Source organism: Platichthys flesus, chromosome 19 (genome assembly GCF_949316205.1).
Source record: "Platichthys flesus chromosome 19, fPlaFle2.1, whole genome shotgun sequence".
Taxonomy (NCBI): Eukaryota; Metazoa; Chordata; class Actinopteri; order Pleuronectiformes; family Pleuronectidae; genus Platichthys; species Platichthys flesus.
In genome coordinates this window covers 15,287,605-15,314,254 of record NC_084963.1, presented here as the reverse complement: position 1 = coordinate 15,314,254, position 26,650 = coordinate 15,287,605, and the positions used below count along the sequence as shown (strand labels likewise).

Sequence of the window (26,650 nt, the reverse complement as noted above, 5' to 3'; positions counted from 1 at the left end):
CAACTTCTAAACTATATTTAGAATAATTCCTGCGATGTCACATCTTTTTAACACGACCTGAAATTATATATAGATATGTTGTAAAACTAACATATTGAAAAAAATGTAAGTTACATTTTTTCCTGCCCGAGTTTGTGTTGATAAGTGGTAGAAAAAGTAAACAGACCTATAACAATTCATTTACAACCTTAGACTGTAACTAAATATGGATATGACTGCTCCCCAAAAGTGATGCCAAAGCATCTTGATTGCCTCCTGGTGGCTGGCTGCAGTATAGGTGATAAATCCCAACACAGTTTTATCTAGTTATATATGAGACTTTTTTGTTGATTTACATTATCTGTCAATATTGAAATCCTCATTAAAATGTGATACCAGATTAATGAAAGTCTAAAGGCAATTTTTTGTTTGTGTTTACCTCAATCAGATTTCCAAGCCCTGCAGAAAACCTGAATAATCAATATTTAAGATTTTTGCTTTTTAAACGCAGCTTGTGAGAAAACCACATTCATCACACTGTTCATGCCCAACCAGTGTTGAACACAAAGTAAACACTGCCATCTGCTGGACTGAAACCATGGAAACGGTTTAAATGTGTGCTGTTTAAAAGGAACAAAAGGCTCACACACGCTTTTATCAAACAAAAGTTTTATTTGTCTTGAAAGTTACAGGTCATCCAATTTGCTCTTTTTTAAATCAAAATATGCTGATACAGTTTTTTACTGTATTAGTGGCCTACAAATACATAGTTGTACAGTTAATATGTGGCAACATTTCTTTAGGTTTATTATGCTGATTAAAATGTATGATTTCATTCACATTAGGCCTCATTTAATTAATTTAAATTTAAACTTTATGTAAGTTTCTGGGAAAGAACCGTGAAGTTTGGCTCTAATCAGTGGAGTAAAACACAAAGCTCATGGATTGTCCTTTTAGTTCCTAACCAGAGTTCAGTATTTACTTACTGATGGACTTCCATGAAGGATTTCGCTCCACTTAAACACCAGTGAATATTTATGACTAATTTATTATTGGAAACATTATTTTTCATTTGTCAGGGGTGAAGCCAGGGGTGGAACCAATGGGGCACTGAAATCTGATTGGCCCTCCAAGTGGCCCTGTTCTCTCAGTAGTCTTTAAAATATTAGTAAGTCACCTACCAACAATAAATATGATTTTTTATTTTTTTTTATTTCTAATCTTTTTCTGATAAGGAATTCTACTGGTCTTTGTAAATTTTGGCCCCTTATGTAAAACATTCCTAGATCCGCCACTGACTACTGAACTGTATGCATGTTATTTGTTTGCAGACACATACAAAATTTCTGCGTAGCTCAGCCGATCTCCTCTGAACAAAAGTCTCATAGTTGTTTCTTCTTCGCCTTTATTAAAGTGATCAGTCTATTTTAAATATTATTATTAACAAATAACACAAATAATATGGTTCTTTCCGAGAAACCTAGCAGAACTTTTGGAAATAAATCAAACAAAATTTACATTTTAATTGATCGATCTTTGTAACATTACAATGTCGAGGATGGAGGAACTGAACTATTTCAACACATATTGCATCTGAGTTTGATTCCCATGAACTCAGCGAATGTGAAGGATGTGGCCCGATGCCTTCCGACTATATGTGCCTTTGACATGTTACTGATTCAGTGGATTCATTTATACAATTTTACGATTAACTCTTATATGAATACTGCTGTTTAGGTCTCGATTACACATGTACTATTATGTCAATTCACACTTAAACTCAACAGCTACTTTTCCCTGGAACACACAATATATATTCACTCACACATCGGTGCCAGACTGGGGCGATTACACAAAATCAACCAATTGTTTTATTCTTTGGTGTAAATTTACCAAGTTTGTCTCTCACAGCCAGAATTGATTACATTCAGTGTGATTACCTTGGATTGTGAGTAATTTAGAGAGAACTTAAAAATGAGGGGACACCGAAGTTCATGACAGCTGGTGAGGCAGAGGAGGAGGTGAGGAAGAGGAGGAGGTGGAGGGGGTTCACAAGTCTATGATCGTTTTTTTCTGCTCTCGAAGTTTCTGAAGTTGGCTGGTCTGATCTTCATCTCCGCAAATTCAATCGAGTGTTCGTGGCCTTTCCAGTGGAACCAGTTGATCCCCTGTGAGAAAGAGGAGTCTGTCACTACATCATACATCCGACAATTCACCAACGTGGATCAAAGTCTTCTTTTGAATCTGAATTGTTAATCCTTAGAGGGATTATGTTGTCACCTCCATCCTTTTACTGGATGGTTTGTAGGATTGTAAGCAGGAATTAAACTTTGAGGAATTTGTCAATCACTCACACATATTTTGGAAACATCAGATAAAATGTTTTTAGGAATGCGATTACAACAAATACTAGTATATAAGATCATAAGTTGTATATCACTTTATTTACTAAAGATGGTATGATGGATATTTGGGTAAAATATTAAAAGTAGCACGTGAAAAGGCCTTTTATGGAGAAGTAGGGGAAGGCAGAAGCCCCGATAAAGAAGAATTGACTGAAACATCTAGTATCTTGGAAGAAGCAGAACTGGAATTTAAATAGGAAAAAGTGGATTTTTGAAATACTGGCATAAGAATGAGCAATCCATCATCTTGAGGGGTGATAGAAAAATATAAATAAAGTCCAGGAAACATGTTGGAACTGTACATACCTTACTGTGACTGCTGTCGCCGTATTTCCCCATGAGGTTGACGCGATGACAGTTTTTATACCAAAAGGCACCTTTATAGGACAAGGCGCAGTTGGTGACAGCGATATCGTTGTCGTTGTCATAGGTAGAGAACGGTCGACCCTGGTGGTAAGTCATGGAGTCACCTGCGAAAGATGGGAACTGATCAGTAAAGCTCATCCTTCTATCATTGATTCAATGCACAGAAACATGTGAGCTCAGTTCTACTGGAAAAACTAAGCAAGGCAAATAGACATTTTTGGAAATATACTTGTTCAATTTCTTTAGAGATGTGGATGAGAAGATAAAAAGCACTCTCATATCTGTGTGTTTAGTATGAGGCTTTGCATGAAGACTGGAAACAGGGAAACCGCTAACATGGCTCCATTTTCTAATCAAAATTTGCAGAAACTAACAACAGGATTTCCATGAAACTTGGAGGAAGGATGTGTCAGTAAAGAATCCAGTAAAATTTGGAATCAATCTGGATCAGGGGCTGGAACCAGTATTTATTGTTTACTTTCTCTCTAACATTGAGAGATTTTTTGGGGCATTTTTCAACATTTTCTTTATTTCTCAGAGAATACTTGAGGGGAAAAAAGTTTCCAAATAATTCATGATTTGCTAATCCAAATAAAAATCTCTGTCTCTGCTTTGTGTTGGGTGACCTACAGTGGAAGGAGACCTGCTACAGATCAACAGGGATGGTTCAAATTGATCCTTTTTCCTCACTTCCATCTTTCATCTCTTCAGCTGGCAATAAAGTATCATGCCACTTGTGCTTGATGATTTACTCTAAGCCTGTTTCCATTTAGTTATATTTGGCCTTTTCTTTCCTTGAGTTTCTGATGTTTCCAGTCAAGTATTTTGTTTTTGTGCAAAGCAGTTAAAACAGGTGGATGGAAACTCATATTTATTACAAAATGGATCTTCTCTCCTCACTCTTGAGAATAAAAAGCCCATGAGAAATTCTTCCCAAAATGTACAACTACTCATTGAAGTAGAACCTACCTGCTGTTCCACTGTATGCCCCTATGTAGATTTTATAACGTGTTCTTGGTTCTGCAAGCGTGAACTTGTCATACTGGGCGTAGGCTGATTCCCCTTTGTCCCTCAAGTCCACTCGCAGCTCATAATGACCAGAGGAAGTGATTTTATAAAGGTTGGAGAGACCTGCAACACAGATTTAACATGTCTGAGATGTTAATAAGAGAGAGGGAGAAAGGTGTGTAGTGTATAGGGTTAAACATCGGGGGTTCTTACCCAGCCAGAACTCATCATTCATGTTCCCAAAGCCAGCGGTATAGTTCTTCCAGTTCCTGAAGAACTCCAGCTTTCCATTCTGGCGTCTGAGGGCAACCTGCGGAGGACTAACTTTCATGAGTGTCACAACAATCGACCAAGCACGACCGAGGTCACTGTGATGCTGTATATAATTAAAAACAGGCATTGCATAACTGGTTTGATCAGATATGATTCAATATGAAACATGGTGTCAAAATGGTTGTTAAAAGTTTCCAGCGGGTTGATTTCCTCACCGTCCATCCTCCGCCATCTGTGACCATGTCACAGTAAACCTGGATGGGCTGGCCCTCCTCTCCTCCCACATAGATGGTGTATAGACCAGAGGTCGTCTCTCCATTCAGGTATATCTGAGCACAGTCCCTGGGTCGTCTGAACAACTGTCCAACTACAACGCACATATTAAAAAGAAATCATCTTCAAGACCTCAGAGGACACAGTTGCTTTATCTTTATCCCTGTTACAGGAAAATGCACAAGACTGGTGTTGAGAGAGAGAAAGGACCTTCGAGAGAAGAAGGTTGAGACAAGGAAAGAAAGGAAAAACAAAAGATTTTCCATCAGCAGCTGCTCAGGCAGAATGAAAAATAAGCGCAGGTGATGTGACTGGGGTATCGAATTGAATGAAAATAATTAAGGTTAGGAGAAGTTCTAACTCTCTACTGTGCATCTGGACTGTTGCATAACCCTTCAAGAGAGTAGCAACCACAAGGCTGAGGTTTAAATATTACCTAACTTAGGCAAAAGCAACTACAACACAGAATTTAAATACTGGTTGTATACTATTACTAATATAATACGTAATAAGTAAAAGCGCTGCATTCTAAATGATCACAAATTAATATAAAATTGTACATAAAAGGTCATCAACAGTATATGACTTATTCTGGTCCCTGTAACGATTTAACTTCACTGGACGTCAACTAAAGTAGTATTTATAAGCGTCACAAGTGGAAACAAATTGTTAAATCTTCTTTTATGATCTCATCATGTGTAGTTATGCAAAATCTTAATCTGAAAAAAGACACTATAGCTATTGCATAAATGTAGTGCACTAAAAAATGCAATATTTATCATTGAAATGGAATAGAATTTATACGTAGCATGAATTGAAAAATACAAGTACCTCAAAGTTGTACTTAGGTACAATACTTCAGTAAATGGTCTTATGTTCGAGCACTGCACACAAATGAATAGAAAAAGTACATGCATGATGTTTTCATGCTTACTGGTCGTGAAGACAGTGGCTACATGTCGACTCCTGTGGGGCCCAGCGATGGCCTGCAGTTTGACACTGTACTCTGTGGAACCACTGAGCTGAGCCATGCTGTAAGAGGAAGCTGTCGGGCTCAGCACCACTTCCTGAATCCAGAAATACGCAAGTAAACACAAAAAATGTACTAAAAAAGCAGGACAATTTTTGAGATTCTACAACAATTATTATAATATAATATCAAATCATATCATGTCTAGCAGCAATATTATATTATTATTGCTGCTAGTTGCTGTTGTTTTGTTTAATAACAATAACAACAGATCAGGTATCAGTTTCAATAAGGGTGTTAATTTATCATTGGAATAAACTCAATTATGTCTGCCAAGAGTTAAGGAAATCAATCTGAAAGTTAATGTCATGAATAGCATCCTCAGTAAAATAAACACAATCTTTGTGAAGTGAAGCCAGCATCGCTGACAGTGATTCAACTGATGCAGGTGCGAACGTACCCTGATCACACCATCAGCAGAAGAGAAGCTGAGTGTGTAACCGGTCACAGCAGCCTGCGGGGGTTTCCATGTCAGAGTAGCACTGTCAGTTTGGAGGTTTATAGCTGTCAGATCACGAGGAGGGTCCACATCTGCAAATACAGAGTCACACTGCAGATTAATTATTCATTCAAACTAAAATGACGTATTAATTTGGCTGTGTGCAGCATCAACATAGTGTAAAAGACAAGAAACCAGTTAGCAAAAGGTTTCATTTACACAATATAATAAATTTGGAGTCCGATATTCACTCTCTCAACTCTGTTAAGTTCTTCAGATGATTAAGGCTTAATCATTTTCACCAGTGCAAAAAGACACAAAGAGACAAAGTAGTGCACTTAATCCAGGAAGCCTTAAGGTGCTCTTAAGATACAAATCACTTTCTTAACATTTCAAGATTGGTTGTTTTTCAAAAATTTTTCCATTGTCATGGGGATAATTTAAGGATCTTGATCAGGCCAATCCAGAGGACTGATATTTCAAATTTTGCGTAATATGGTTCACCTAAAAGGATTTTAAAGGATGTGTTGAGCCTTGGCAGAGTTACAGAACATTCTCTACTGAGTCACATTTGCCCTCTGCAGCTGAAAAACAACACATGGTGACGGTTGAGAGTTAACCGTGAAGCTGTGGACCAGACGGGTAAACAATGAGCTGAAACGGAAACAGCTGTAGATTCAGGTGAAAACTATTTGTCGGTTCTTCACTGTGTGCCAACCCTTTATAATCACATTATTTTCACATTATTATCACATTCTCTCGATTTGCAGACATGTTTCTTCTCTAAACTGACCTGTGATGAATTCCGTGACAGCAGATCCACTCTTCTGAGCTTCTTTCATGGCATGAACTCCAACTGTGTATTGGGTTCCAGGAACTAAGGAGCCCATCTCAAACTCCACTGTGTTTCCAGAAACATGCTCCACCACCGGCGACACTGCAAGACAACGTACACCAGTTCATAAAATCACAGGATTAAGGACAAAAAAGAGAAATGCGAGTCACTGACCTACACTGCCACAATTGACAGAAGAAAGGCAATGTGTGAGGGAGAGTTTCTTTCAAAGATTACCCACCCATGCTGCATCCATTAGGAGCTAATGTTGATAAACAACATTACAGAAAAACAATCTCACCTGAATCTGCCCTGTAGGTGATGACGTAGCCATCGACTGTTGCCACAGACGGTTGCCACAGCAGCAGGGCCGATGTGTCTGTGACATTAACTGCAGTCAGGCCCTGAGGTCTGTCCAGAGCTGGAAGACACAAACAGGAACACAAAGAGGAAATGGCTTCAATTACATTTTCTAGAATCTGATGCCAATGCAGTTATGAGTTAGAGGGGCTGACGCAAAGGTTACGGACATCAAATGAGAAAGAAACAAAGCAAACCTGTGGTTACAGTGTCGGTGCTGGGGTCGCTTTCCTCCAGACCTTTCACAGCACTGACAGTCACCTGGTAGGTTTTGCCAGGGATCATGTTGGGCAGCACAGCCTCAAACACACTGCCGTCCACAGTCACTGTCATCGGGCTTCCTGTGGATTAGAGAGGCCCTGCATTTAATACATCACATATCAAAATAAAGGGCTCAAATCAGCTAGAAGAACGTATTCACACCCAACACCAAGCATCCTTACTCTTGTTGAGGGTTAAGGACAGAGGATGTTGCCCCTTGTTAAGCCCTATGATTTGCCCAAACTGTGATTCGTGAATATGGGCTAAAAATATAGATGATCGGCTCCCCTCATTGTTTGCCAATTCAATTCAATTCAGCCAATTTTTTACTATAAATTTTGCCATCAAGTTGCATATTTAGAGGGTGCATATAAGTGAGCGGCACTGTAGTTCCTAGTCATTGAGAACTTTTTATCTGTAAGAAGAAATGCAAAAACCTTGATCGCTATCTTACCTCCTTCAAAGGGCACATAGGCGATGCGGTAGTTATCAATAGGAGAGGGAGACATGGACCAGTGAACCACAGCAGAAGAATCTGTCACTTCAGAGAAATGAAGTCCCATTGGTGTGCTCAGGCCTGAATAGACAGACGCAGATAGGAAAACAGGAAAAGGAGAATTCAAGTGAATAAACTATTTCCAAAAACAGCTTTGGCTCAAGAGAACAACAATAAACTTAAGACAGTGTTTCCAGTAAACATGGAGCCTAAAGCAGAGGAAGGAGTCTGATTAGTAGCCCTGCGGGTTCAGTTCTCTGCAAAGCCAAACCACAGAGAGTTTAGATGTTAGTACAGAACAAAACAATCTGCAGTGTTGTTCATATACCTGTCTGAGCAACCCCAATAATAGGTTGGGAGCGTTGGTCCAATGTGACACCATAAAGCTCGATTTCATACTCAGTGCCACTCAAGAGTCCATTTAAAACCTTGGTTCGCTCGTCACCAATGACACTGTACTCCTTAGGATGGGACAGCCTTTTGCTGTCTCTTATTTTAATCACAAATCTGTCAAACATGTCTTCATCTGCCGCCCACGACAGACGGAAGCTGTCAGCAGTGATGTCGGAGACAAAGAGATGCTCCACCTCCGGCTCAGCCTCTGGTTGGACAAGGAAACAGAAGTTGTGTTGGTTTTGGTGTTTTCCCAGAAATAATCATCAACTTGTGAGAGACAGCCAAAGACATTGGCTCAGTTTGGAAGAGTTCAGCAGAAAGACAAGAAAGGTTTCCAGGTGGCAGACGTTTTTGTGCACCATCTGCCATGCTCTGGCATCCGTTAGTGTAAAAGAAAGACAATATGCTTTTTATTAGACGTTGATTAATGTGAGTTAACAGATTCACATTCTATTAAAGGCTCTAACTGACGTGTTGGAAGAATTTCAGGTAATTCTGGTTGAGACGAGGTCGCCATGCGTCCTCAAGGTCGAGGTGCATTCAGTGCATTCAAAGACAATGAAACAAATGAGATTAGAAGTTATATCAACAGACATTTCATGCTCAGATTGTCTGTTGATGTATCAGTGTTTTCCTACTTTCTGATCATTTTGCTTTTTGCTGTGTACAACCAAGAAAAATATGGAGGAAAACACCTTTAAAAATATGAAAACAAACTAATATGCCTGCTCATATTTTGGGAATAAGAATAAATGGTGAAAAAAATGGGAGCTCCACATCTCTTTCTCCCGGGGACCAAACTGCATACAAAGAAAATGCCCCCAACCAAAGGAATTGATAGATCAGAAAAGAGATGAGTTTTAAATCTGTGTTACATTAGGTAGGTGATCTGAAGCCTCACCATCGAAAGGTGGCATCAAATTCGAATTATATCAATAATCAAGCCAAATTCATTTTAAGAGATCTTAATAAAACCTTTACAATGTTAAATGATCATTAAAAGTACATTAATACCACAGAATTATACAATTTATAGAGCAGCCAAGTTGTGATGGTGAAACTTCAAATTCAGATCATAAAGTTAAATGAATTTCCATCAATACACAGTAGTTGCACATTTTAGTAAGAGGTGGGAGGGGCCTTGCAGTGAACTGTGGGTGGTACCTGTCACAGCCACTGTATTCAGAGGCCGAGAGAGAAGCCCTGACTCTGACACCCCCGTCAGCCTGAGCTCATATCCTATGCCGGTGATGAGGCCCCAGATGTCCAGGTGACTCTGGTTTCCCGGCACAGTGAACTCCTGAGGCTCCAGCAGCCAGCCGGAGTCTGTCACCACTATGTGAAAGTGGCTGAAGCCCCCAGTAGAGGGGGGTGAATCCTTCTGCTGCAGCTGCTGCTTCACCTCCCATGACACACGGAAGCCATAGGGGGTAATGTTGGAAATGGTCAAGTTTTCCACTTTAGGCAAAGAAGCTGGAGTGGAGCGGGTTTCATTGTTTTGTGAGCGGGAACAGATGTGGGAAAGGGAATAAGATTCCATTAGGAGCGTAACGTGTGCAATGGTTGCCTTGGCAAATCATAGAGTCTGTTCTTTCTGTGAGGTTTTATAGTTTATAGGGACAAAAATAGTCATCTATTAAAAATAGAATATCTCCTGAATTTAAAGGCTACAACACATTTAGGGCAAATTTGAAATGCATCGTACTGATTTATATGGCTGCCACAGACAGTGGAAAGATTGATACGTCTCCTTTCTCACCCAAAGGTGTTATAAAGTTTCATTCAGCGGCTTCGATTTTAGTTTTCAGTCGACGCCATGAAACCCTAACTCAGGTAAAAGGAGCGTGGCTCGGAGTGAATGAAAATGTGATGAAACATCGCCTATGATGCTTTGCTATTCATAAAGATGACATTCATCTCAACATGGGAAGACAAACGTTTCAGGTAGGAAAAATGAAATCGAAATTTGAGAGTGAGAAGTTTGCACTTCCTGAATAGAAATCAATTCAGACTTCTAGCACTCATCCTTTTCACTGCAACTCAACACACTCCCTGCCCAGGCTTCAGATTTTTATGAGGAATCTGAGAAACAAATTTTAGGATGATTTTGTGAAAGCTTTTACCAAAAGATAGTGTTTCTTTGACAGAATAGTATAAAGCAAACAAACTGTCCGTGTTTATTCATGTCTGAACTCTTTGGAGTTAACAAATTAAATCGTTTCATTCAAATCATAAAAAATGTAATCATAAATAATAGTGGCTTATGATGCAAGTCAAGTTTGACCTTAATGCATTTAAACCTACGAGTGATGGGAGTTGAAAATATGAGTAAAATACATAGTACCTGTGACGGCGTGGGTTAACACAGAGGGAGTGTGGCGCCCGTGAGAAATACCATACAGTTCAATGTCATAGCCTGTGGCATCCATCAAGTTCGAGACTGTAATGTTACGGATTTCACCAGGAAGTCTGAACTCCAGTGGATCAGACTGCTGCTCGGAGTCACTGACCCGGATAACAAAGCCATCAAAATGGCCTGACACAGTGCTCCAGGACAAGCTGAGATTATGTGGACTGGCAGACGAAGCAGCTATGGGCCCCAACTGTGGGAGATCCTCTGAATGAAAAACAGAACACGGCTTTTCAGTGAAGTTGTGTTGAGAACTACAACGCAACAATGTGTTTGGTACATGCAGTGTCTAGAAGCGCATGTGATGCAATACCTGTTGAAGCTACAGCAAATAGAGGATGTGTGTTCTGGCCACCAGTACTAGCGTACAGCTTTATGTTGTAGCTTGTGCTGGCTTTGAGCCCGGCCATGACTGTGGAGCGCACGTCTCCCGGCAGAGCGCGCCCCATTGCCTGAGAGGGCAAAGCAGACTCTCTGACTTCTACTATAAAGTTATCAAAAGGCTTCTCTCTTGTCCGCCACGACAGAAAGAATCTGTCTGAGGTAATGTTAGAAACAACTAGCCTGGACAAATCAGGCTCTTCAGCTACAGGGGAGAGAAAATATAGTATAAATTTACTTATTTATATTTGCAATAGAAGCTTGTATTTGTATCTTTTTAAATGTCCAGTATATGCATACAGGCCAGAGACAGAGAAAACAAATCAAAGTACCTGTTGATGCAACAATACTGACAGCACTGGTTCGGGATCCCTTGTACGTCCCATAGAGGTAGGCTATGTAATCAGTGCTGGGCCTGAGCTCTCTGACATTGATGGACTTATCATTGTGGGATATGTTATATTCCTTTGGCTCCATCAGCCAATCAGAATCAATTATCTCCAGGATAAAACCATCAAACTCTCCTTCAGTGGCGTTCCACAGGATAGAAAAGCTCTCTGACGTTAAGTTTGAGATATATAGTTTGCCAAGCACCGGCTGATTCACTAAAGAAAAAAAGCATTATTAGATTTTCATCAGAATCCTTCTGCAGAACACAAACGTCAAATGAAAATATAAAGAAAATCTGCGGCTGGTGGCTTATTGGTCTGATTCATCAAATGAAAAATATCTATAATGTGACAGGAAACTCACCACCACCAACTTGCATTCCCTACTAGTCTGAGTGGCTTCATACAGATATAAATACATGCAAAGGTTTTTGCATTAAATGCATATTAAAAGTTCCCCACCATTACTAACAGCTTGAATTTTTTTTTTCCCTTTAAACCTATTTTCTTTCATAAAACTGATAATGATGAGATGGACTACAATCATACTCCAAGAAGAAAGACACAAAAAGCCATCATGGTAAATAGCTGCAGAATATTGGCCTGCAAGTGTTGATTTAAACATGACAATTTGTGGTTAAGGAAGAAATTAAATAGCGCTAAAAGTATTTTTCATGCATTTGGAGCAAGATTTGTTCCGAGTACAGAATCAATAATATGGCAGGAGGGCAGTTTCCAGCAGAGTAGGACTGCCCCAGAGAAAGATAAACTGGCTATAACATCTCTTTACATGCAAACACTATATAGTCAGTAACATGCAAGCATGCAGAATACAATTTAGGCATCATTCAGATGTAAATCAAAAAGGCATTAGTGTTAACTGCAGATGAAATATTAGCATTTTACCTTGAGATGGACAAGAAGTTTTAATCATTTGCCACCTAGTAGTTCAAAAGGAAATTAGGATATTTACTTTTAAGTTCCGTGAAAATCACCTTTCTAAGAATCGACTAAACTAAATTATGTCAGCGTCATTCATACAAACTAACAGAGCTTAAACGCCACTGAAACTCACGCATACTGTGAGCACTTACTGAACACATTCACGGGCAAATGATCCTTCAAGGTTAATCGATTACACACTGAATGAGGGTTGATGGGAGGGGATGAGATGGTCACGCTGTCACTGGGTGACAGGCAGTGGAGGGTGGAAGTTTGCCTTTGCAATCATTGCAGCACATCAGCATCAAACCGGACCAGGATGCAGGGGATGATAGAGGGCGGGGGAGGGGGAATAGGGGCTTCATGCACTTTGGTAACTGGGATGGAGGCAGCAGTCCGGGGGTAAAGGGTGAACATTTGAGGGGCGTTTGCTTGGCTCAGTGATGAGGCACGGGCGCCAATCACCCTGCCCTCTCTCAGCGAGACAGAAACAGTGGCTGGAGGGTAAAGAAGGGTTCATGGCATGTTGGTTAGGAGGAAGCAGTTCAGTTCACTGTGCTGGACAGTCACAGGAATTAGGTTATTATGTTGCTCTTGATTCATGCAGCGAAATGTCGACCAAACAGGGTGGGTGTTGTATGTGGCTGTGTTTGCTTCACAAATTCTAACGGAAAGTGGTTAAAAATCCAAGGAAAGAAAGTTAAAAAGTTAAAGAGGATAAAAACTCTGCAACACTTGAAGTTGCAGGTACCTGTGGTGGCTTCACTGTACACAGGCTCAAGGAAGGAGCCCTGATACATCCCGTACAGGCCAACCAGGTAGCTGGTGTTGGGATTCAGCCCGGAGATATCCAGGCTGAAAGCGTCTCCAGACAGTGAGAGGTTCTGGCTTTCTGCGAAATTCTCCAAGTTTGTTACCTCAATGACAAAGCTGTCAAAGTCCCCAACTGTGGGGCTCCAGGACGCAGTGAAGCTGTCCCATGTAATGTCAGAGATGGTGAGGTTCACCACCATGGGCTTCAGGTCCTCTGGTAGATAAAAAGATCACAGTGGGTCAACTGAATGGCAAGATGGATTACAAACATAACTGTCACATAAGGTGCATTATTTATCATAAGGTACAAGAGATAATCAGGGCCACACTTTGAAATTTAAATGTAACTATTACATGACAGGATAAATCAAATTTAGTGGAAAAAGTTGGAATATTTCAAGAAAAAGTTGAAAATCTATGAAAATAAAGTCTCAAATTAGTTTATTTTATAAAATATAACATATTAAGTTGTATATTATCTATGTTTGAGAAAAATGTAAATCAGTATATGAATCTTCAAATATTGAAAATGTAAATTTTTCAAAACTCTTTCAAATAATCTTTCATTTATAATTTGAGACCTACCCAATTAAAATAATATTCTTGAAATCTGATTATTTTTACAAGACTCAGACTAAGAATAATACAAAATATCCACTTTGATATACCATGAAAAAACATTGATCATCAGGACTAACTTGAGTTGCATCAGGAATCTGGAAAATGTTTGACTTTAGTTTTGTAGAATGAAACCTTTATTATCAAAATAATATAACTAAAGGTTTAAAATATAACTTTCTTATAAATATTATTCCTTTTTTCTTGGAATATAAAAACTTATTTTTTATACTCTTGTAATGCTATTACTCTTGTAATAGCATTACAAGAGTATTCTTGAGATATTGCGGGAAAAAAAGTATAATATCATTACGACTCTTGAAATATGATAATTTTTCTCATTATTATGAATTGAATTTTAAAAATCTCTCGCTCAGTTTTTGGCCCTGAACGCCATTGTACATTCTACTCAGAGGTTTAAGCAGCACAAATATCATAAATATCATATATCAATATAAAAGTACAAATAAAATACAGTCATCTGTTGAAAAAACTTTTCTCATGCAGTCATCCTAAAATATTTAGAGCACAAAAATGAATTCATGAGATGATGGTGATGGGTTCTGATGAATGTAGGAAGTATCTGCTTCATGTACCTGTAGTGGCTAAAACTTTGAGAGGCAAAGATCGATTCCCATCCAAAAGCCCTTGTAATGTAACATCATAATGTGTTGAGGGGGTCAAGCCCTTTATTTCAGCCTTCCTCACATTTCCCGGTAATGTGGTCACATAAGCTTGTGTCACCCCTGATGGAGAACTGAGCTCCACCATAAAGCTGTCGAACGTCTCGTTGGGCGCCGACCAAGCCAGGCTTACACTAGCGGAGGTAACATTTGTGATTTTGAGGTTCCCAAGTACATTCAGGTTTGAGCTTTCCGCCCCTGAGCTCATCACAACAGTATCAGAGGTTGAAGGAGCCTCAGTGTTTACGGCTTGGAGGGGATCTGTGGTTTGAATTGTGTCATTATCCAGAGCAGACTGTGAGGTTGTTGTGGCTTCTTTAATACTCAGCGCAAGTACATCTGGGGAGGTAGGCTCGGATGCTACAGTGAAAAAAAGAAGGTTATGGTATTATATGTGTTACTGGCTCTGCTGAGAAGTGAACAAGAAGTGACCTGCAATGAAAAACTGGATTAACATGAAAACTTTTTTTTTGCACATAATAGAATAATGTACTGTGTATAATTCCATTCATGAGCTTACATGTCGACATGAGATTTCATCATATCTCGTCTCAAAAATTGATTATTATCATGTTTTTTTCCAGGATCCCTGTTTACATCATAAAGCAACAGCTAAGGCATTAACAGCACCTGAGTCGGTACTGTTAATTCTTTGAAGGTTCTGAGTAGCCCACCACAGTGGAGGTACACAGTAGTCTTCATGAAAAAGCCATGCACAGCCATTATGTTCCTGCTGAACTGAAGAGAGACTGTCGAGTCACTTGTTTGGCATGCGAGTGACGTGTGGTTTCATTTTCTCTGACTGGTAGAGAATCATTCAATTTTGAAAATGGGACAGAACTCAAAGAATGAGGTGGATGGAGATGGTGGCTTTCAGAGACAGAAGTGGTTGCATTTACAAGTTCAACTGCAGGAAGTAATGAGTGCAGCCAGTGCACTGTGACCCAATGTATCTGAAGGCAACAATGACTCAGGGAAAAGACTGTAGATTTCTTCCTGTGGTTGAATTTGTTCAAGCAACATTTTGCAGCAGTGCTGAAGCCTTGGATGATATAGATGAGGTTGAATGAGTTTATATGCATATGAAGGGTTTTGTCATCATACTGTATCAGGCTATAGGTTTACTGATGATGGTTAGCCAGCATGCAACTCACGTCACCACTCTGATCTCAGAAGCTATCTGAGTTCATCTGTCCGACCTGATATATACATCCGTCCTCAGAGATAAAATCACAAGCGGTCAGAATTTAGGTTGGTTTGTTAACACCTGACATTAATATGCGTCCTGAATGCGTCTACTGTGATCGGATCTCAAAGATGAGTCTGATTTATTATGAAACTGTAGTGGGTCAGAGGACATAAGTCATGAAGGCAGTGGCCCAGGATGCATTCAAATTCACACAGTGTAAATAATGTGGTGACATACATTCAAGACCACCAGCGAACATGGTCTGAGTGATGAGATCTCATGATGTACTCAGGACACATTTGAGTATTCATTTCATTCGGGGATTCAGACCTGAACCTAGGACTTGTGATCGGATCACTCAGAACGGATGTTAATGTCAGGTCAGCAAAATTTCCACTGAAAAGAGACGGTGACAAAAGTGTCAATATTCAGTCAAAGACAAGCTTATACCTGTGACTGCAACAGCTTCAAGTAGCGCAGATCTCTGGCTACTGGTTATTCCATAAAGTTTTATCTGATACTCTGTCGATGCTGCCAGGCCTTCAAGTCTAGAGCCAGTGGCATTTCCAGGAAGAGGGACCTCTTTCACTTCCCATAATCGCTGAGGGTCTTTATATTCTACTGCAAAGCTATCATAAAGGCTGTGAGCCTTAAGTCTCCATGAGAGGTCAAATCCATCAGACACGATGCCTGAAATAGTCAACGTTCCGAGCTCATCCTCAGGCTCCATCCCAGAGAACTGGGACTCAGAGGGCTCTAAATTCACAAAGCTAATCACATTGTCCTCCGAGCCTGTAGGAGTTAGCTCAGCGTCGTCTGAGTTGGCTAAATAAAATGTGAAAGAGGCTAAAAGAAAAACAAAAAAGCACAAATCAAGACAACATCGATTAGGTAGAGGTGCATCTCTTTTCTTTCTATTAATTGGCTGAAGATTATTTCTTTAATTTTGATTTGAAGATTGAATCCTTAAGATTAAGATTTAAGTCCTGATTGATTTAAAAGCACTACTGAGATTACTGGAGGTAAAAACCAAGGGAGGGTAAATGTAACATTAAACAATGATGACTGATTTGCAGAGTAGTTGTTTATCTAACAGCTCCCTGTGGCTGTTCCCTCTTCTTCTGTAAAAAAATGTATGATAACAAAATTACAAATATTGTTGTCTTGCCTTGTTGAAGCATTCTGAATGAATGATCATGGTCAGCAGGAACTTTAGTGACAAGCATTGCATTTCAATGGGTGCTTCACAATAAAAGTCATTCTGTAACACCAAATGAAGTCTTGTAACGTGAAGCAGCAGTACTTCATCAGAGTCCATAATGTTATGGACTCTGATACACGTTGGATTAAACACTGAGGTTTTTAAATCTATGAGTGAAATTATGCTGGATGACATACATTTTTCTTGTGAATTCCTTTTATCACAATTATTGATCCCCACACTCCTAAACTCACCAGCTAATAGGGAACCATCCCTTTTAAATGAATCAAAAACCTTGAAATTGAGAGGGACATAAAAGTATGTGTTGACATTGATTCAAAGATCCAATTGCGTCACAAATCATTCTCTTCCCACCTGTGGATGTAGACAGGATGACAGGCGTGCTCCTCTTGTGTCCCCTCTCTGCAGTCAACGTGAGAGTGTAGCCCATTCCAGGAGTCAGGCTGGTCACGACATAGCTTGTTGCAGTGGCCGGGATCTCCACCTCCTCGACCTGGCCATCTCTGGAGACGTATACCAGCCTGTAGCCACCGAACTTTGCTCTAGGTTTCTCCCACCTCAAAGTGAGGGAGGTCTCTGTGGACTGGTCTTCTTCAAAATCTCTGGGAGGATCGATGTCTGAGAGAAGTGACAAAAATAATATGAAGCCAATAAAGAAATGTTTAACTGCTTGTGAAGTCTGCTTGTGTTGCATACTCAACACAACTCATAAATAAAATTTCACTCTGTTTGTTTGGTTGGTCACTAAAAGGCTTCTGTGTTGAAGCTGTGCCATAACTGCACACATAACCTATGTGGCAGCTGACCGGGAGTGTCTCTCACCAGTTTCTGCATTTGTAGTGGCTGGGAGGCTCTCTCTCTCTGTCTTCATGGCAGTAACACCGATTCCATACTCCGCCCCTGGATTCAGCCCTGCCGAACAGAGAGACACAAGAAAAGTTACCCTTTGGCATGAGAGTTTTAAGTTTTGCGGTTTTGCATGGTCATACTTTATGAAGTTAATGTTCATCTATTTGACCCTTACCAGTGATGGTAGCTTTTGTGGTGTCTCCTGGTCCTCGCAGGAACACGTCCTCACCGTGAGTTGCTCCAGAGATCGGGGTGTACTTCACCCGATAGCTGCCGACATCAGCCCGACTGTTAGTCCACTCCAGAGTGATGCTGCTGTCTGTCTGAGAAATGGCCCGCAGGTGCCTTGGGGCATCCAGGGCTAAGATACAAATATAACAATCAAATAGTATTTTAATATTTGCACAGACCACAAATGTATTATTTCGGTAACTATGAGACATCGAGCCACAACGTTTTTCCGTATGAAAAACATCAATAAATATAAATAAAATAAAAAAAACTCATTAGCATGTTGTGTGGTTTCACTGAAGTTTATTTTGTAATATTTTTTGAATATTATATATAAAATCTGGTTTTCCAGTTAAAAGAAGAATATTAAATTATGCGTTAGACTTTGAATCTATATTTATATCTTTACAAATCTCAGTATTTTCCCTAAACTGTTAAGATCCCGGTGATTTAAGACATTTTTTGTTGTAATGTGCTTGTTATGTTTATGTTGTCAGGCCATGTGTGTTCTGTTATTGTCCGGAGACTCCGCCCTCTCCTGCTTCCCGCTGTTTTTCTCCCTCACCTGTTCCCTAACATCACCCTGATTGTTTGCCTGATTTGTTCACCTGTGTCTTGTCTTTGTTCCCACTTCTATGTAAGCCCAGTCTTTCGGTTGTCCCCTGTTGGATTGTTATCGTTTTTGTCTGTGAAGAAGCCATGCCAGGATACTGCAATTTTTTTAAGCTCTGTTTATCTGGTATGATTTTTTCATATGACTTTCTGTTTTTTTGCCTTTTTGGATCCTTGGTTTTCCTATTAAAAAAAATAAATAAGTATTTTTTGCATCTTGGTCCTTACTCTGAGAAAGCCTTACACTAAACAGCTTGAGATAGTGTTTTTTGGCAAATATAACAGCAATAGAACAGTGTAGGTGCAGAGAAATTCAGTGTTGCTCACTGGTATGTTTTGAATGATTTCTGGATAACTTATCTGTGTCACAAAGGAATACGATATGTAAGACTAGTGTTGATAGGATACAGTCATTGCTGGTTCTGGTCTTTGTACATTTGCTGAGAAAGACAAATATACAGAATATCCCCAGCCTTATTTATTTTACCTTCAATATTTACCACAATCAACTGTCTATGGTGTGTGTAGTGTGGGCCATTTTTTAAATAAGAAATATATATTTTTTCATATGCAGCTTTAAAGTAGATCAAATGGAAATATTTCTGCTATGACAAGCCTACCTGTAGTGAAATTGGTGGCGACAGGGTCACTGCTGATGTTTCCACTCCTGGAGGAGAGCGTCACTTTGTACTCAGTGTCTGGTCTCAGACCATCGATGTTGTATTGCTTGTCTGGGGGGGAAATCTCTGCACTGCTTTCGTCTGAGGGGTCGGAGGTGGGCCTGTAAAACATGGTGACCCTGTCCATAGGAACAACTGGCTGAGACCAGCTCACCAGTGCAGAGGAGTCCGTGACATCCTTCACCTCAACCTGCTGAGGGCCGTCAATCTCTGGGGGGGGAGGTCATGTGAGGATGGCAGGTGTTAAAAGTGAAAGATATGAGTGATACAGTGAGTGAGAGAAAATATGCAGGAGAAGTTATGTCCTTTACTATCCAATATATGGTAATAACATTACTGACAGTTAATTGTGGCATGCAATAAAAATGACACACAACCGTGAACATGGTTGACACAAATCAACTTTTAAAGTTGCACACAAAGCCATATGCAGCATTAAAAGGATGAGTTATGAGTGTGCGCCTTTTGTCTGATGGTCTTTTTAGTTGGGATTCATCAGAAATATTGAGGATTTGAGCAATTAGAGCTTCAACCTTCTGTTACCTGTTATCAAGGTAACTGAAAGCACTACACATTAAAAATAGTAAAGTTTGAGATATACAGATTCATGGGGTCTATGCTTTTGATGGAATACTACTCACCATTGATATATGCTATATATATAAGTTAATTAAATCAGCTGCTGGCTTCATATTTTAATTACCATACATATAAGAGTGAAATAAGCCTATTTCCCAAAATAAATGCACTATTCCAAAGCTTCTATGTCCATTTGACAGATTATTTGTCCAAAGTGACAAAAAAATGAGAGACAACACTAAACTGTAGTACAGTAGCAGAAGTTGAAGTAAGTGCTCTTGGTCATCAAGAGGTTCTTGAAGCCAAGGAGGGGATGCCCCCTGATGAGCATGGTCCACCATTTGGGAATCACAAAAGATAACAGTCTGGATTTTAAGGAGCATAAACCTGTATGACTGAATTGAAATAGAGTCACACTGCAGATTTGGCAAGCAATGCAGATTTGAGATTGATAAACTGGGACCAAAATGCTGCTATGAACTGGACCATGTGTAAAGCTTTCACTTTGCATGAAGAGAAGCCTGAAGTGCACAGCTTATCAAAACACTGATCTGGAGGAAAAGTTGCAAAGTGAAGCTTTTAAAATAATAAGTCAACTGGCTAACACACGTCTAAGTCTAAATAGGTGCAAGTCCAAGATTCTGTCTGTATGACAGAGAGAATAACTTCAAGTACACAAAAAAGCTTAAGCAAAACTCACCTTGGCTCTCTCATAAGACAAAAGCCTGAGCTTGGATCAACACAGGAAATAGTATCATAAAATATAATGTGGTTTCCTTACACTGTGCCTTTGTGTTTACCATCTGACAAATCTCCTGTGTTTACGTGTGGAGGAGACATCATTTTAAGTTTTGGGGCTTTCCTGAAAGGACCTCAGGCGGATACAAGAAATAGCCTCAGGTCTATCATTCATTTCTGGGAGCTGTGTCAAGTTTCAGCTTATACAAATACATGACATCAGAAAGGAAATGGTGCTAAACTCAGGGAGTCCATCGACACAGACTTGTAAACTTGATCACTTTTCCATGCACAAAGATGATTGCTTTGCCTGGCGTGTCGTACTGACTGCATTAGCTCCTGAAAATGAAACGTACGGAGAAATACAGCAATAAAAGTTTCAGCTAGAAGAGGACAAGAGCTAAGAGGAAGATTTAGAGAGAGAACTATGACATGGTCGTGCTTGACTGAAATTCAATTTGCTTGAGTTATTACACTTTACCTAAAATCTGTTAGATGGAACCACAGAGTGACAGCAGGGATTTCCTGATTTAACTTTTTCATTATGGAATTCCACTCTGTGACATTATAGTATTTTTTTAGTCCGAGCTCAAGTGATGTGGAAATTGTTTGTACCCAATCAAACTGCTGCCAGACAAAGCAGGAACATTTGCTGGATACTCAGGAGAGGTTTTTGAGCATCTCTGATTTACCAACTGACTTTAAATAATCCGTGTGCTGAGAAAATTTGTTTATTTTCCAGCGTGAAACTCACTGGTAGTGACTGTTTTGGATGCTTGGGGTCCTCTCGTGTTATTCTTGATGATGGTGATGGAGACTTCATACTCTTGTCCTGGTCCCAAGCCTGACTGGAGAAACTGGTTTTGAGAGGATGGAAGGGTGCTCACCACTTTTCCATTTTCTTCTTTCTGCAGAGACACATGATGCATAAACATCCACAAAGGAAATCAGGTAAGACATGTACTGACTGTGGTAGTTTTAATTATTCTACAAAGACCAGGCATTTAGATTCCTCCAATGCCTGAAGTTTTTGAAAAGAGGTTCTCTTAAAACGAATCAAGTTACTGCTGAAAAGTATAAACAAATAATATACTAAGTAGTTAAGATATATTTTGGGATTTTTCCTTTGAACCTGTCTATGTATGGAGAAAAGTAACACACATTTTAAAATTGGTAAAAACTCTGCAGAGCCTGAACACTTTAGGAGGACTTCTTATCAGCAAGCACTTTAATTTATTTTTAAAGTTACTGGCTTGTATTAGAAGCAAAAAAAGGATTTACCCCCAATACAAAGACGTCCAGATTTGCCCTCACTGAAGTTTTCCATATGTCAAAATAATTTTAATGGTTGGCAGTGAAATAAATCCATGTTTTGCTGACAGTTCCAATAAGCTGGCAGGGGCTGTCACTTCGCCCTTTTCCCCTGTCAGTTCATAAAATTCTCGGCAAGCCTTCAAATGTGATGTGCAGACTGACCGTGTTGCGGAAATAGATCTCCCAGCTATCAAAGGGGATGTCCAGCTGGTCCCACATTACTTCTACTGACGTCTCTCTCACTGATTTGAATTTTAAACCCTCTGGCTGTGGGAGAGCTGGAGGGACCAAAACAAGAATAATCAAAACAGTTATTCATCCTTTTTCCATATTGATTCTCAGTAAACCAGCAGAGTCTTTGACTGTGAGGTACCTGTGGCCACCCTGGCGCTGACAGGGACACTCCTCTTGTTGCTCAGGACAGCATAGACACTGATCAGATACTCGATGCCAGGTTCAAGCTCTTTGACAGTGGCGGAAGTTTTTTCCCCAGACACTGTGTTCTCCTGGAGAAGACCCCCGGGACTGGTCGGTACATACGTCACAAGGTATTCTGTCACCAACATGTCATTGGTCCAGGTCAGGTCCACTGTGTTAGCGGTGACCTCGCCGACAGTAAGGTCCTTTGGAGGAGACACTGGAAAATTGAAAAGAAATTACTGATGTTTTCTAAGAACCCCAATCACTAAATGTCCAACACTGAACGCTAATGTAAACTGCAGAGCCACATCTGGCTGTGGTGTTAAGAACTGCCTAAAAAGTGCAAGCAAAGTGCCGACAGCAACAACACACACGCTTAGAACCTTATTTTAAATTCACTGAAATAGTTTCTCAGGATGAGTGGTGAGTGAAGTTCGAGACTCGAAGGAAATTACATCATTCTGGATATGCTTATATACTACATCTTGTGACACATGGAAACACTAAGAAACTGGCAAAAACCTGTTCTTCTGTATATTTGGACCAAACTGAACGGAGCTTCTTACCTTCAAAGCAGTCCTCTCCTATGAACCCCTCATCACAGACGCACTGACCGTTCACACAGCGGCCTTTGTCTTGGCAGTTGTTGAGGCAGCTGATCTCTGTACAGCTCTCTCCTTTGTATCCACCCTCACATGTGCACTTCCCATTGATGCAGCGCCCCCTGTCGTTGCAGTTATCTGGACAGGCCAGCACAGAGCAGTCATTTCCAGAGTACCCCTCCTGACACATGCACTTGCCGTCAACGCAGTATCCTCTGGCCAGGCAGTCGTTGGGACAAGCCTTCTGACTGCAGTCTTCTCCAGTGAAGCCTTCGTCACAAACGCACTGACCATCGATGCAGCGGCCACGGTTCTGGCAGTTGCTAGGGCAGCTCAGAGCACCGCAGTCATCGCCGGTGAAGCCTACATGACAGGCGCAGCGTCCGTCGATGCACTCGCCGCGGCCGTAGCAGTTTGAGATGCAGGTCATGATGCTGCAGTCCTCGCCGGCGAAGCCTTCGTCGCAAACACACTGGCCGTTAACGCAGCGCCCTCTGTGCAGGCAGTCGCGGGGACAGGACAGCTCAGAGCAATCATCTCCCTGGAAACCAACATCGCATGCACATTGTCCATTTATGCACTGGCCTCTGTCGTTGCAGTTGTTCAGACATGCTAGCTGGCTGCAGTCTTCTCCTTGGTAGCCTACGTCGCAGATACACATTCCGTTGAAGCACGTCCCTCTGTCGTTACAGTCGTTGAGGCAGGTGAGTTTAGAGCAGTCCACTCCGCTGTAGCCGGCAGTGCAGACACATCGACCATCAACACAGAAACCGTTGCCTTGGCAGTTGTTAGGACAACTGCGTTCTCCGCAGTCCTCCCCGGCGTAGCCCTCGTCACAGTAGCAGGTACCGTTCACACAGCGCCCGTGGTCGTAGCAGTCTTTGGGACACATGAGCTCAGAGCAGTCAAGGCCAGTCCAGGGTTCGTCACACATGCAGTCTCCCTTGTCACAACGGCCTTGGCCTCTGCAGTTGTTCAGGCACTTGGTCTGAGAGCAGTCGTCCCCGAAGAAACCATCGGAGCAAACGCAAATGCCTTCCACACACAGGCCATAAGCTCCACAGTCCACAGGGCAGGGTTCGAGCGTGCAGTCCTCTCCAGAGAAGCCCTTGAAGCACTCACATTTTCCGTCAACGCAGCGTCCCCGGTCGTGGCAGTTACCGGGACACTCTGCCTCAGTGCAATTGGGTCCATTCCAGCCATGCTCACATACACAGCCACAAGTGTCAGTGCTGTAGTTTCCATGGCCGTTGCAGTAAGGTTTTGTTCCTAGTTCACCTATGATAAAGAAAGTAAAGGAATGTTTTTGATACAAATCAATGTAAGTCTCTTTTTCTTAGAATAAAATCAGCTTGAGAATTTTGTGTAATACACTTATACACTACCTTGTTATAACTCTTAACACTAAACACAAAACCAAGTAGATAGTTATAATAGTTTAGCATCAAGACTGGAAACAGATGGTTTAATCTGTGCAAAAATCCAAGTTTTATAGCAGAAAGTTATAGTTTATGGGAGGTTATGAGTGGGATTATTTCTTGTTTGAGTGCCATTACTCTGTCTTCCTACTCTCTGCAAGAGAGTGAACACCATTGTGTCCCAAAAGTCAAACCACTGCTTTAAGAATGTATCGTTTAGATGTTGTCTGAGGCTTATTTTTGGCAGTTACAAAAGAAGACTTATGACTTTCATTGATATTACAGCAGTTGTTGTCCTCTACTGTATGACGGAGAAATATACACCCCCTCATTGGATTTCAAAGAACTGTCGGACAAATAGATGGAACAGATGTGCGTTATACTGAAGGAGACTCATGGGTATTCTTAATGGAGCACTTTTCAAAGCAAATTCATAGAAATAATAGATTATTTTATTGTCGTTGCTGTAATATACAAATATGATATCCACACCACACAAATCACACCCACCTGCGACCTGTGCACTGCAGCAGGGCCTTTCGCTGTTGCACTGATCCCTCAAAACGGAAACTTCTCCCTCAAGCATCTCCAGGCGGCTCATGAGCTCTTTCAGGCCGGGCAGATCGTCAGCACAGCCGCACGCCTTCCGAGGTATATTGATGCGGTGGGTGAAGACAATCTGGTTCTCCCCGTCGACAGTGTGCTCAGTGATGTGATCCCCTGACGAAGCTGGCGAATCTTTGGGAAGAAGCTGTGTGCTCTCCGGTGCGTCCAGGTCCACTGAGCACAGAGAACTGGCAGGGACATTGATGTTGTAGACATGGTTGAAAACCACAGGATGGTCTGCACTGGGGAGGGTGACGTTATGTTCTTTAGGAGCTATCAAAGTCTGTCTTCGATGACGTATGATTTTCTTAACCAGCCCAGCCGTTGATAAGCTGAGCAGAAGGGTCAGGAGGAAGCAGCCCAGGATGCTTCTTCTACCCATGGTTGGTGTGAGGTCGTGAATTAAAAAAAATAAATATCAGCTTTAACCTCAGACAAAAGGCTGATCCAGGTTAATGGTGAAGGTTCTGGAAAACAGATAGACAAACAGACAAATGCAACTTCAATGTAATGTAGTTTTTAATGATTAATATTCAACATTAAAAAAAGACAAGCAAGACAATCGGTACACTGAAATTTGACAATTGACCACTATCAGCCTGGCAGCATTACTGCAGATGTATGTGTGTGTGAGAGTCTGATGCAAAGAAGAATTCAAAAACAGCTATTTGAGATTATTTGGGCTTTAAATTGGATACAACCCCTACATTCCCGATTAACAATGACACATTGCATCCAATGTGTCATTGTCAATCAGGAAGGAGAGAAAGAGAGTGAGGAGCTGAATGAATAAATGAATGCATATAGTTCAGACAGATTTGATCCGTAATGTATTTCATGATTAAGATTGTGTCATTTATATTTGGAGGTTCAGAATGATCAACGGGATAAGATTGTTTGTCCCGAAACTTCTCAAAATCCTGTGAAATTATTCAAGGATTACAAAGGGAAACTTTGGTGTTCACAATTCACCGGCATATTATGCATGCACATTCTCTCAAGCTGGATTACGGATGTGTCAGTGTTTCCAAAACTATCCAGCATTCTCACTCACGTCACATCCTGATTGGTCTTCCAGGAATTCCAAGAGAAAGCAGTCTGAAAATGCAGCACCTCCCGTTTATGATACAAGCTAAGCACAAACACATTGTCCTTCCAACATGGCAAAAGTAGCCAACCTCCAAACTTCACTAACAACAGAATACTGCTAGTCTCTACATCACCACACAACAGAGCTGAAGATACTAAAGCGTAACATTGAAACCAGCTGCTCTTTAGTCTGCACTGCGGAGATAAAATAAATAACAACAGTACTGAGCAAAATGCAAGAGACAGCCGTACCCAGCCTTGATAAATTGCCACGACTAATTCAATTTATTACTTGTAGAGTAGAGTAATAAATTAGGGAGACAGAAAACATGTATTGGTGATTAAGAAAGGACTTGATACAAAAGTATCCACACTTGTGTTGGCACATCAACTTCTTTCACATTACTGCTGCACATCAGCTATTTTAATGTTACAGTATATTAACACTGCTGTCTTTATACATATAATGGGGTAAAATAATGTGAAAACCTGAGAAGAATAATCCTGTAGACACTAATCCTATTCGCCCACGAATCGCTCAGATGACTTCATCAGCTGGACAGGAGGAACACTATAATTTGTGGGAGACAAACTCAAAATAATGACTAGCTTCATCCTGAGCGTGGGAAAGCCTCCCTCATTGCTGAGTTTCCAAAAGATCTGTCTGAGCACAGGAGAGAACCGGCTTCCTCTTAACTACTGGAAATAGCTTGATTTATTATTTTTATGATACAACGATATGAT

At 40.7% G+C, this 26,650-nt stretch overlaps 2 protein-coding genes across 2 annotated transcripts in view; both read right to left on the bottom strand.

Moving 5' to 3' along the window:
• Nucleotides 1–637: 637 nt before the first annotated feature.
• LOC133975475 (tenascin-like) overlaps nucleotides 638–26,650 on the bottom strand; it is a 31,869-nt gene continuing 5,856 nt past the window's right edge. Inside the window, exons 2-23 of the mRNA XM_062413433.1 lie at nucleotides 24,722–25,284; nucleotides 22,758–24,071; nucleotides 22,145–22,408; nucleotides 21,934–22,049; nucleotides 21,212–21,365; nucleotides 19,081–19,350; nucleotides 17,793–17,978; nucleotides 17,591–17,680; nucleotides 17,123–17,386; nucleotides 12,995–13,270; nucleotides 8,054–8,326; nucleotides 7,684–7,806; nucleotides 7,166–7,309; nucleotides 6,910–7,029; nucleotides 6,567–6,710; nucleotides 5,735–5,865; nucleotides 5,239–5,371; nucleotides 4,247–4,398; nucleotides 3,972–4,068; nucleotides 3,720–3,881; nucleotides 2,691–2,854; nucleotides 638–2,147 (exon numbers count right to left, since the gene is read on the bottom strand). Of these exons, the coding sequence (XP_062269417.1) occupies nucleotides 2,037–2,147; nucleotides 2,691–2,854; nucleotides 3,720–3,881; nucleotides 3,972–4,068; nucleotides 4,247–4,398; nucleotides 5,239–5,371; nucleotides 5,735–5,865; nucleotides 6,567–6,710; nucleotides 6,910–7,029; nucleotides 7,166–7,309; nucleotides 7,684–7,806; nucleotides 8,054–8,326; nucleotides 12,995–13,270; nucleotides 17,123–17,386; nucleotides 17,591–17,680; nucleotides 17,793–17,978; nucleotides 19,081–19,350; nucleotides 21,212–21,365; nucleotides 21,934–22,049; nucleotides 22,145–22,408; nucleotides 22,758–24,071; nucleotides 24,722–25,199 (5,166 nt within the window). The 5' untranslated portion in view covers nucleotides 25,200–25,284 and the 3' untranslated portion in view covers nucleotides 638–2,036. The remainder of the gene's footprint in view (nucleotides 2,148–2,690; nucleotides 2,855–3,719; nucleotides 3,882–3,971; nucleotides 4,069–4,246; nucleotides 4,399–5,238; nucleotides 5,372–5,734; nucleotides 5,866–6,566; nucleotides 6,711–6,909; nucleotides 7,030–7,165; nucleotides 7,310–7,683; nucleotides 7,807–8,053; nucleotides 8,327–12,994; nucleotides 13,271–17,122; nucleotides 17,387–17,590; nucleotides 17,681–17,792; nucleotides 17,979–19,080; nucleotides 19,351–21,211; nucleotides 21,366–21,933; nucleotides 22,050–22,144; nucleotides 22,409–22,757; nucleotides 24,072–24,721; nucleotides 25,285–26,650) is intronic.
• Nucleotides 9,676–12,953, bottom strand: LOC133975476 (tenascin-like). The gene is made up of 3 exons (XM_062413434.1): nucleotides 11,245–12,953; nucleotides 10,845–11,117; nucleotides 9,676–10,738 (listed from the first exon to the last, which is right to left on the bottom strand). The coding sequence occupies exons 1-3, from the start codon at nucleotides 11,387–11,389 to the stop codon at nucleotides 10,422–10,424; spliced, it is 735 nt and encodes a 244-aa protein (XP_062269418.1). The 5' UTR covers nucleotides 11,390–12,953; the 3' UTR covers nucleotides 9,676–10,421.

Bases quoted from the DNA above. Each gene is read 5' to 3' on its own strand.
- LOC133975476 (XM_062413434.1), bottom strand. From the start codon at position 11,389: ATGGAGCCAAAGGAATATAACATATCCCACAATGATAAGTCCATCAAT. The intron at 11,118-11,244 runs GTACTTTGATTT...TCTCCCCTGTAG, and splicing joins CAGTATTGTTGCATCAACAG to CTGAAGAGCCTGATTTGTCC. The intron at 10,739-10,844 runs GTATTGCATCAC...TTTTTCATTCAG, and splicing joins ATTTGCTGTAGCTTCAACAG to AGGATCTCCCACAGTTGGGG.